The sequence below is a fragment of the Panthera pardus genome, unplaced genomic scaffold (genome assembly GCF_024362965.1).
Source record: "Panthera pardus isolate Hobbes unplaced genomic scaffold, ASM2436296v1 HiC_scaffold_8, whole genome shotgun sequence".
NCBI classification, from domain to species: Eukaryota; Metazoa; Chordata; class Mammalia; order Carnivora; family Felidae; genus Panthera; species Panthera pardus.
In genome coordinates, this window is record NW_026527013.1 from 140,146,227 (window position 1) to 140,158,388 (window position 12,162).

General features: G+C 36.1%; 1 protein-coding gene across 2 annotated transcripts in view; it reads right to left on the bottom strand.

Annotated features, from left to right (window-relative positions):
• IQUB (IQ motif and ubiquitin domain containing) overlaps nt 1–12,162 on the bottom strand; it is a 122,146-nt gene that overhangs the window by 99,111 nt on the left and 10,873 nt on the right. For both annotated transcript variants that reach the window (XM_019452603.2, XM_019452602.2), the window contains exons 4-6: nt 11,952–12,113; nt 11,692–11,864; nt 10,978–11,133 (exon numbers count right to left, since the gene is read on the bottom strand). In XM_019452603.2, the coding sequence (XP_019308148.2) occupies nt 10,978–11,133; nt 11,692–11,864; nt 11,952–12,113 (491 nt within the window). The remainder of the gene's footprint in view (nt 1–10,977; nt 11,134–11,691; nt 11,865–11,951; nt 12,114–12,162) is intronic.

The following is a 12,162-nucleotide window of genomic DNA, read 5'->3' on the forward strand; positions in this document are numbered from 1 at the left end:
GAAAAAATTACTAGAGAATGTGTTCTAGCAAGAAAAATAAGTTAAAATGGAAAGATTAAAGAACTGAGAAAACATTTCCAAAAGAGTTATCAAGCTAAATACATCTTATTTGGAAAAAGTCATATATATCAATATAAATATATCAAACAAAAAAGTGAAGTTATAAATATATAGTAAATTATAAAGTAAGTTATGTATATAATTATAATTATAGACATACATATATGTCTATAATTATAATTCCAGATCCAATCTGACTGGCTAGGAGGAATGAGGGAGGAGGACAAGGAAATGAAAAACAGAAAACCCTGCTAAGGACCTTGACTTATTCATGGAAAAGATAGAGCCTGATTAAGTATGCCTTTGGTATAAAAAATTTAGGAAACAAAAAAGTTTTTAATTTTTATAAGGAACCATTAGAAAAACAGAAACAAAGGACCTGCTTTCAACTATGAAAGAACAAAAAAAAAAAAAAAAAAAAAAAAAAGAAAGAAAGAAAGAAAATGTTTAGTCAAACTAACCAAAAGAAGAAAAGGCTGGTAAAAGAAAAAACAAACAAAATGTGAATAATAAATAAAAACCAAAATGAGATGGCAAGAATGAGTACAAAAATATCAATAGTCATATATAATATTGCTTAAAACAAAAAAGATTTAAAATAAATACAAGCATGAAATCAAGAAGCTCAAGAATAAAGTAAATATGATACAAGTAGAAAGGAGTCAGTGAAGACAAAAAGAACTTCCTACGTGGAAATTTCCTCCTATACTGGCTTTTAACCCATCCCTCTGTGTACAACTCACATCCCACTTTCACCTCCCTAGGAAACTCCTGTTCACCTTCCAAGGTTGTATGGGGCAAAGCAGTTTGGTTCTTGATGCCATCCCCCTTGGCAGGCATTTAGAGTTTCACTTCCTCAGCTTAAGTAAGTCAAGTTAACATTTCTCCATCTGCTTTACAACTTTAAAATAATTGACTGACACTCTTCTCTCTTTTCATGTATTCTTCGTTCCTGTATGTTTACATTTTTTTAGTCCTTTAATACCATTTTACTGGAGTTTGGAAAGTGTTGTAGAGACTTCCATCTCCCCACCTAATATCCATTCTCTCCTACTTCCTTAGTAAGAAAACCTCAATCTTATTGAGGAACAACAATATGAAACTTTAAAAATGTATTTGTCACACACTCGCAGTGAGCACAATCACATGACACAGTTTGGGCCAATGAGATGTAACTGGAAGGCACTGGGTGGGGCTTGCAGGGAAAACTCTTGAAGGTAGCATATACGGCTCATGCTCTCTTGACCTCTCCCTTCTTCCTGCATAGATGGCAGACATTATGCTGAAGGTTGACTAACCATTGCATTATCATGTAAGTTATAAGCTCATAAGATTAATGGAATGGAAAGGTAAAAGGAGTTTAGGTTCTTGATGATATCACAGAGCTACCATCCAAGCCCTGTACAGTCAAAAAATAAAAATTAGTTTGGACTGAGAACATAAAAATCTATCAGGCTGGAATAACAGGCATTAATTGTCAGCTATGAAATTAACAGGAAACAATATTTCTTCCAAGGACATACTATAGCTATAAAATGTCCTAACAATCCCCTCCTTTGAGTGAATACTATTATTCTGTGCACACTGAGAAACTTAGTACTCTAAAATACTAATCTATCAGAAACTTTGCTGTTTGAAATTAGATAACCAAAAATGAAGCATCCCACTCTTGGCAGGAGGATCTATGTCAGTTTGACAGAGAGAAGCAGCCTTAACTTACAACAAACATGCTGAACTTCAGCAAAGGAACATTCCACGTCTCTCTTAACTTTGTTACCAAAGGAACAAAGCTGGAGATACCATACTTCCTGATTTGAAACTACAATGCAAATCTATAGTAATCAAAACACTATATATTGGCATAAAAACAGAACTATAGATCAATGGAACAGAATAGAGAACCCAGAAACAAACTCATACATACATGGTCAACTAATTTACAACAGAGGAGGCAAGAATATACAATGGGGAAGGATGGTCTCTTCAATAAATGCTACTGGGAAAACTGGACAGTAACATGCAAAAGAATGAAACTAGACCATTATCTCACACTATACAGAAAAAATTACTTCAAATTGTATTAAAGACTTGAATGCAAGACCTGAAACCAAAAAAATTCCTAGAAAAAACATAGGTGGTAAGCTACTTGACACAAGTCTTGGCAATAATTTTTTAAATCCAACTCCAAAAGCAAAGGTAACAAAACAAAAATTAACAAATGGGACTATATCAAACTAAAAAGCGTTTGCACATCAAAGGAAACCATCAACAAAATGAAAAGACAACTTACTGAATGGGAGTAACTATTTGAAAATCATATATCTGAAAAGGGGTTAATATCTAAAACATATAAAAACTCCTAAAACTCAAATGCAAAAAAATAATCATAATAAACAATCCAATTAAAAAATGGGCAGAGGATCTGAATAGACATCTTCCCAAAGACATCCAGATGGCCAACAGACATATGAAAAGATGCTCAACATCACTCATCATCTGGAAAATGCAAGTCAAAACCACAATGAGATATCACCTTCTACCTGTTAGAATGGCTATCATCAAAAATATAAGAAATAAAAAGTGTTGGCATGGATGTGGAGAAAAAGGAACCCTTGTGCCCTGTTGGTAAGAATGTAAATTGGTACAGTCACTATGGAAAACAATATAGAGGTTTCTCAAAAAATTAAAAGTTAAACTACCATTTGATCCAACAATTCCACTTCTGGGTATTTATCCAAAGAAGAGGAAACACTAATTAAAAAAGATATATTAACTCTTATGTTCACTGAAGCATTATTTATAAGAGCCAAGACATGGAAACAATTTAAGTGGCTATTGATGGATGAATGGATATGGAAAATGTGACACACACACACACTGGACTACTACTCAGTCATAAGAAAGAATGAAATCTTGCTATTTGTGACAACATGGATGGACCTTAAAGGAATTATGCTAAGTGAAATAAGTCAAAGAGAAATGTCATATGATTTCATTTACATGTGGGATCTAAAAAACAAAACAAATGAACAAAATAAAAATCATAGATGAAGAGAACAGAATAGTGGTTGTCAAAGGGCAGGAAGGTAAGGGCATGAGTGAAATGAGTGAAGGGGGTCAAGAGGTGAAAATTTCCAGTTATGAAATAAGTAAGTCATGGGTATATAATGTACAGCATGGTGATTACAGTCAATAATATTGTGAAGCATACTTGAAAGTTGCCAAGAGAGTAAATTCTAAAAGTTAACCATGTATGGTGACAGATGGTAACTAAATTTACTGTGATGATCATTTCACATGTATTTCAAATTGTTATGTTGTATACCTGAAACCAATATAATGTTACGTGTCAATGATACCTCAATAAAAACTTTTTAATTTTGAAAAAATAAATAGCACTAAATGTATGGTGTATTGGAGTTGGTAAGACTCTAATTCAAAGAATTTTAGTATTTTTTTGAGAGAGAGAGAGAGAGAGAGAGAGAGAGAGACATAATGTGCAAGAGTGAGCAGGGAAGGGGCAGAGGGAGAGAGAGAGAGAGGATGTTAAACAGGCTCCATGCCTAGCACAGTTTGATGTGGGGCTCAATCTCACAACTGTGAGATCATGACCTGAGCTGAAATCAAGAGTCAGGCCCTTAACTGACTGAGCCACCCAGGTGCCCCAGAATTTTAGTAGTTTTAATATTAGCCAAACTTTGGCCCTAATAATTAGATGCTCTCTTCTGGGTCTCAAAAAGAAAGAAGTAAAAAAGCAAAGAGCATCTTTTGATTTAACAGCCTTCAGCACTGGGTGGACATTGAGTGGGGAGGAACCTATTTAAAATTCTCATAATGAATGGGGCACCTGGGTGGCTCAGTCAGTTAAATGTCTGACTTCAGCTCAGGTCATGATCTCATGGTTCATGGGTTTGAGCCCCACATCAGGCTCTGTGCTGACAGCTCAGAGCCTGGAACCTGCTTCGGATTCTGTGTCTCCCTCTCTGTCCCTCCTCCACTCACTCTCTCTCTCTCTCTCTCTCTCTCTCTCTCTCAAAAATAAATAAAATATTAAAAAAATGTTTTAAAAATTCTCACAGTGGTACTCAAAATGTGGCCTATGATTCTATTGCTGGCCCACATGGCTTCTTACCTTGTTACCAGGCTACAAATGGCCTCAAGAACCCTGCATTACAGAGTAAATCAAACACACTATTTAATTTAGTTGACTTTTTTTTCTCACAGCAACATTTTTTCAATGAAAGAAGCACTGCATTGACTTACATTCTGCACAAATTCTTTAGCTTTTCACACACTTGTACTTGTGTTGCACTAGCCTTGAGTCCTTGTCACCACCATGGACTGCTTCTGTTCCAATGATGCCCGGAGCTAGAGACCCAGCAAAGCTGAGTCATAATCCAAGAGGACCTTAACACTGAGTTTGAATCTGCCAGAAATACCCAGCAAGGAAGGAGGATTGCTAGTCAGTACTACATCTTTCTTCACAAAACCTAGTAAGTAGACTTTTCCACTTTCAAAAGCTGGTGTTAAAAGTGTGCAATTCAGTTGAGCAATTTGGGGTAGGAAGAGACTAAATAGGTATTTTTTTTAATTTATCAACCCAATCCAGAAGTTATTCAGTAATGAATTAAAGACACATTGACAGGGGCGCCTGGGTGGCTCAGTCGGTTGAGCGTCCGACTTCAGCCCATGTCATGATCTCGCGGTCCGTGGGTTCGAGCCCAGCATCGGGCTCTATGCTGACAGCTCGGAGCCTGGAGCCTGTTTCAGATTCTGTGTCTCCCTCTCTCTCAGACCCTCCCCTGTTCATGCTCTGCCTCTCTCTGTCTCAAAAATAAATAAACATTAAAAAAAAATTAAAAAATAAAATAAAATAAAGACACATTGACACACAGTGTGGTCTCAATGTGTTTTATACATGTGGAAAATGACTGAAGGAAATACGCCAATATGATAACATGACAGAGTATTACTTTCTATCAAATTTCTATTTCCGCATCTCCCTTAATAAAAGCCAGGCAAATTGCCCTGGTTGGCTTCCCTCCTTCAAGTTAATGAGCCTATTGCATGGGTTGTAATTTCTTAGCTTCCTCATGGAGGTAGGTTCCCCAGGACACATTCAGGCCAACCATAGGGCCATTGACAGAATGAACTTGTAGGCGATAAAAAGTATGGTAGTTGTTATATGAGTGATCCGGTAACAAACAAGCTGGGGCATGGGAGGAAGCCTTTGTGTTCTCGGGCCTTCTCATTCTCCAAGCTACACTCCTGTGGAGCAGCCAATCCAGCCTGCCTTCCCCAGACCCTTAAAGCCTGCACCAGCCGCAATGCCTAGCAGACTTTCCAAAGACCAAACAACAAATGGACAGGGAACATCTTCTCAAGTTAAGAGCATCCACCTTACCTACAGATCACCTGTAGGCCCAATTCTATACAGGTTCAGACATCTGCCAAGCTCCTTCAGGAAAATACACAAGAAGATAATAGTGACTGGACCGTATGTATAAATGATTATAGATTACAATTTAAGGAATGTGTGTGTGTGCATGCATACACATTCCTGATAAATTTCTAAGAGATTCTTATTTTATTTTATTTCATTTCATTTCATTTCATTTCATTTCATTCTATTTTTTTTTTTTTTTCTTAGTAGGCTTCATGCCCAGCATGGAGCTCATTGCGGGGCTTGAACTCAAGACCCTGAGATCAAGATCTGAGCTGAGATCAAGAATTGGACACTTAACCAACTGAGGCCCCTGGCACCCCGAGATTCTTATTTTTAAATATATTTTATATTTTATGTATATTAAAATATACTTTATTTCAATTGTGAAAATTCTGTCATGTCGAAATAAGTCACTGAAAATTCTCTTTGGGCTTGGGGGCAGGACTACCAGATTAGAAAAGTAAAAGTCTCATCAAATGCTCTCTCCAAAAAGGAATGATAAAACTGTACAAAATTGTTTTTAAAAAAAATAATAATAACCATTTCAGGATTCTGGAAATTGACCAAAGGCATACATCAAATAAATGTTTATTGAAGAAAGATTACTAAACCTCAAGTAGGAGCACTGATAGTCTATGGCATTTCAAGTTGGGGCTGCTCTCGTATCTTCCTTCTCCTCACCCTGGATTCATCTGTGTCCACTTTCAGGGTGCTGAATTGATTTAAAATGAAGCAAAGAAAAACTCTATACTCCCTAAGCAATGTCACAAACAATAGTAATCTCTGTGGCAAAAAAAAAAAAAAAAAAAAGAGGCCAGCAACTCAGATAGCTGAGATTGTAGTCTGGAGCAAGCAACAGACAGGCAGACTAGTGAGAAATTAATCAGAGATACCAGGAAAAGGAGATAGGCCACAGCGAGCCCTGATAACTTCCCAAATAGCCTTGGGAGTCTGAAGGCTGAACACATGTACAAGGATGAATACATGCTCAGGAGAGACTGGAGAAAGCCCTACCTACTCACATATCCCAGGCTGCCTGAAGCCTTGTGCAGAAGAAATGCAAGAAGAAAACCCAGCAGAAAGTAAAAGCCAGGATGATCATAAACTAAACTTGTCTGAACTTCCAATGCATCCTCCAAACACATGGATCCATTAGTGAGAGTGGAAGCTTTACTAGCTCAAGGAATTTGAGCACAGCCTTTGATCAATCATTACCTAACCATTAAGCTATGTTAAACCAGGGGCAACCCTTAGGAAGCCAGACTTACAAGAAGAAAAACAACAACATTTCTTTTGAGCAGAGAAATCAATGGCGATATACTGTGATAGAGACAAACTCTAAAGCAGGTTTCAGCAATGGCACTGTTGATATTTTGGACCAGATAACCAGCTGCTGCAGTGGGGTTGGAGTTGCCTACGCATTATAGGATGTTTGGCACGATACTTGTCCTCTACCATTAAATGACACTAGCACCCTCACCCTCAAGTCATAATCAAAAATATCTCCAGACAATGTAAATGTTGCCTGGGGAGCAAAATCACTCCCAGTTGAGAACCACTGCTCTAATTAATTAATCCAGACAAATCACTAAACAAATATAAGACAGATATAACATCAATCCCTGGAGTAAACAGGGACAGGATACAGAGTTGCTACAATGTTACTTAAAATGTCTAGTTTTCAACAACAACAACAACAAAATTCTGAGAGCAAAAAGAAGACAGTATGACCAATTTAGAATGAAAAAATATACCGATCAATAGAAACTGCCTCTGAGGGGTCTATGATGTTGGACTTACAAAGATTTCAAAGCAGGTATGATAAACATGTTCAAAGAACTAAAGGGAATAAAGTTTAAAAGTTAAAAGAAAGTAAGGTGGCAATGATTCATAAAATAGAGAATATCAGTAAAAAGAAAATTAGTAAAAAGAAATTATTATCAGTTAAATATTATTTATTAGTAAAAATTATTATCAGTAAAAAGAAATTATTTAAAAAAGAGAACCAAATGAAAATTTTGGGATTTTAATTAAATTAAAACCTTTTGGACAGGCTCAAAAACAGATCTGAATAATATAATAATTTTTATAATAATAAAAATGATAAATGTGATGATACATAATTAGAAATTATCTGCCCTGAGGGGATGGGAAAAAAATAAGGTAAATGAACAGAGATATTCAGGATACCATCAAGCAAACAAGCATACACAAGATATACTAAAGGGAGCTCTTTAGACTGAAAGGAAATGACACTAGATATTAATTTTAGCCCAAATGAAGAAATAAATAGCACCAGAAAAGATAATTATATAGGTATATATCAAGGACTATATATATCTTCTTTTCTACAATTAACTTATTTTTTTAAATTTTTTTTAAAAATGTTTATTTATTTTTGAGAAAGAGAGAGAGAAAGAGAGTGCAAGCAGGGGAGGGGCAGAGAGAGAGGGAGACACAGAATCCGAAGCAGGTTCCAGGCTCTGAGCTGTCAGCACAGAACCCGATGCAGGGCTTGAACCCATAAACCGCAAGATCATGACCTGAGCTTAAGTAAGATGCTTAAATGAGCCACCCAGGATCTCCTATGATTAACTTATTTAAAAGACAACTGCATAAAACAGTTAATTATAAAAGGATCTGTAGAGCTTAACATATACAAAGAATATATAAATTTGTAGAACAGTGATAGCACAAAGGAGAAGGGATGAAATTGCAGGGTTTTTTTTAATGTTTATTTATTTTTGAGACAGAAAGAGACAGAGCATGAACGGGGGAGGATCAGAGAGAGAGGGACACACAGAATCCGAAGCAGGCTCCAGGCTCTGAGCTGTCAGCTTAGAGCCCGACATGGGGCTCGAACTCAAGGACCATGAGATCATGACCTGAGCTGAAGTCGGACGCTTAACCGACTAAGCCACTCAGGCGCCCCTGAAATTGAAGTTTTATTAGAGCAAAGTTTCAGTATTTTATTGGATTTTAGTTAGTATTACTGTCAAGTATATTGTTATAAACTGAGATGTATATTGTAATCCCTAAATTACACTAGAGCAACCACTTAGGAAATAACTCAAAAAAATAATAATTTTAAAAAACAACAAAGCAAAATAAAGAAGAGAACCCAATTAAAAATGGCAAAGGATCTGAATATACATTTCTCTTAAGAATACAGACAAGTTGCTAACAAGCACATAAAAAGATATTCAGTATCATTAGTCATCATGGTGTATAGATCAAAACCAAATGAGCTGTCCCTTCACACTTTATTAGAGCAGCTATAATGAAAAAAACAGACAATAACAAGTGTTGATGAGGATGTGAAGATATTAGAATCCTTGTATACTTCTGGTGGGACATAAAATGGTGTAGTTGCTTTGGAAAACAGTCTGACAGTTCCTTAAAATGGTTAAACATCTATATTCACCATATGATACAAGTTATACTCCTAGACATATACCCCGGGAGAAATGAAAACATATGTCCACATAAAAATTAGTACATAAATGTTTATGGAAGCTTTATTCCTAATGGTCAATAAGTGGAAACAGCCCAAATGTCCATCAACCAGTAAACAGACAAAGAAAATACAGTATATACACTGGCATAGATACAGTAGGTATATCCAGTTGAGTACCTACAATGGAATATTATTCTGCAGTATAAAGGAATGAAATATTGATACCTGTTACAACATGGATAAGCCATGAAAACATTATGCTACGTTTAAAAATAGCCAATCACAAAATACTGCATATTGTGGGGTGCCTGGGTGGCTCAGTCAGTTGAGCATCTGACTTCGGCTCAGGTCATGATCTCACAGTTTGTGAGTTCAAGCCCCGCATCAGGCTCTGTGCTGACAGTTCAGAGTCTGCTTCAGATTCTGTATCTCCCTCTCTCTGCTCCTCCCCTGTTCACACTTTGTCTGTCTCCCTCTCTCTCAAAAATAAACATTAAAAACATTTATTCAATGCTGCATATTGTATGATTCCCTGTATATGAAATATCCAGAATAGGCAAATCAATACAGGCAGAAAGTAGATCAGTGGTTTCCTAAGACAGAAAATAGGGATTGACAGCTATTGGGTCCAGGATTTTTTTTCCAGGATGATGAAAATGTTCTAAAATTGATTGTGGTAACAGTTGTATAACTCTGCTTATATAGTAAAAATGATTGAATTGCATATTTTTTAAGTATATATTATACTAACAGTAAAGGTTTTAAATAAAAAAAAAGAATTAAAATGGTACATTAGAAAATACCTATTTAACATAAAAGAAGACAGTAAGGAAGAAGAAAGAATAAGAGAGACAAATGACATACAGAAAACAAATAGCAAATGGCTGATATAATCCAACCTTATCAATAATTAAACTAAATATAAATGTTTTAAACACTCCAATCACAAGGTGGAGATGATCAGACTAGATAAAAAGACAAGATCCAATTATATGCTGTCTACAAGAGATACACACTAGATTCAGACTCAAATAGATTGAAAGTAAAAGGACAGAAAAAGACAATGCAAACGTAACATAAAAAAGTTGGAGCGGCAATTATATCAATATCAGAGAAAACAGACTTTAGTATGCTTTTGGTTTCAATTACTCTGGAAAGCTCCCTAGGTGATTCTACTGTCCCAAGGATTAAGGCCAAGGGATAAAGGAGTTAAGGTTAAGGGACAGAGATGGACAAAACTAATAACAGCCAAACATAACACACAAAACCCCTGGGAATCCCTAAGGGAAAGGAAGGGATTAGGAGCATTTAGAATTCTTGTTCCTTTTACGGGGGCTGGCGGGGGGGGGGGGGGGGGGGGGAATTGGGGGAGGATGTGGAGATAAAAACTGCTTTTAATACCAGTAAAACATGATTCTGACTGATAAACATTCTCTCCTTGACCAAACTCTAATCAGGCATTTTTTCAACTAGGCCTCAACTTTTGGGCTTCTGTGTTCATCTCTGCATTGTTCAATTTTAGCAAAATCCTGGTAAGTAAGTTTAACCAGAATCCCCACCCTCATATGTGATTATCCTCAATATTTGATCAGGTTCCTCATCTTCCTTCATATCCAACAGATGATGCCTAATCACTCTGGCCTGCCTTCAGCAAAAATCCCATTAGAATGGGTTAGCCAGGATCTCCCATTTCCTTTCATGTTTTCATAGTAATTTCCCTTCCATTGACCCCTACCCTACTCCTTGGCTATAAATTTCCAGTTTTCCCAGTTTTTGTATTTGGGGTTGAGCCCAATCTCTCTTCCCTACTACAAAACTCCAAGGAGTAGCCCCTCTTGAAAAAGTTTGCCTTACCATCTTTAATATGTGTTATGAATAATTTTTTCTTTAACAACACTCATGTAGGTGTTCTTCGTAAACTAGTGTGGAATACAGAAACGCAGGCAGACACACACAGAACAACTGGCTTATATACTTCAGTTTTAAAATTCACTCATGATAAAAGTTATCTTACCGCCTGTAATCTTTGAGCATGGTATTCTGCTGCTGAAAAATATTTTCCTGGTGTTACCAGTTTATCAGTCATATTTGATACATACACCCCAATTTTAGTCATCTGTGTGGATGTTGTATTTGTAGTTTGCTGGAGCTTTTTTCTCTGAAAAACTGTCTAAAATAAAAACATAAATATTTAAATATCCACTATATACACATATAAATGAGTAAAGAGCACATTTTTCTATCTGTTTAGTAAATTTTCTGTTATTATTTTAATTGCCATATAATTCCTTGAAAGATTTTAATTTTTTTAAGTTTTTATTTAAATTCTAGTTAACATACAATGTAATATTAGTTCCAGATGTACCATATAGTGATTCAACACTTCCATACATCACCCAGTGTTCCTCACAAGTGTACTCCTAATCCCCATGGCCCATTCAACCTATCCCCCCACCCACCTCCCTCTGATCACCATCAGTTTGTTATCTATAGTTAAGAGTCTGTTTTTTGGTTTGCGTCTCTCTCTCTCTTTTTTCCCCCTCTTTGCTTCTTTGTTTGTTAAATTCCACATATGAGTGAAACCATATAGCATTTGTCTTTTCTCTGACAGACTTATTTCACTTAGCATACCCACATCGTTGCAAATGGGGAAGACTTTAGACAGGTATACAGAACATTTGTTGATTCTGCAGTTTCAAAAATCTCCATAGGAAAATAAAAATCTTACCTGGGTATCCCTACAAAATGCATAGTCTTTTTTGGTAATCTTTTTAGGTACAGTTTGTGTTCCAGCATTGTGATATTCTATTCCTGTTATTATATGTCTGAATCCACCAAGAAATGGTTTGTGAAAGTCAGATTTTATAATCTCAACAGCTACGTCCTGGTACTGAGCAATGCCTAAGGAGGTAAAAACCAAGACTGAATGAAAGTTCACCTACAAAGGGACTCTAAAATACTTTATCTAAAAGACATCAAATAACTAACCAGTTTGTACTCTGACAGTTATGATGTGAGAGGCATCACTTAATCCATCTACTCTTTTGATTGGAAATAGATCTGGATCTGTAGAAAAGATTTCCACTTGTACAATATCCTGTGGCTTAACTCCATGTTGTAGTAGGGTCTCATTATTTTTAAGGATTATTCCTAAAAAATGACATGAAACTATAAGAAGTGTATGACAAAGAAATAACTA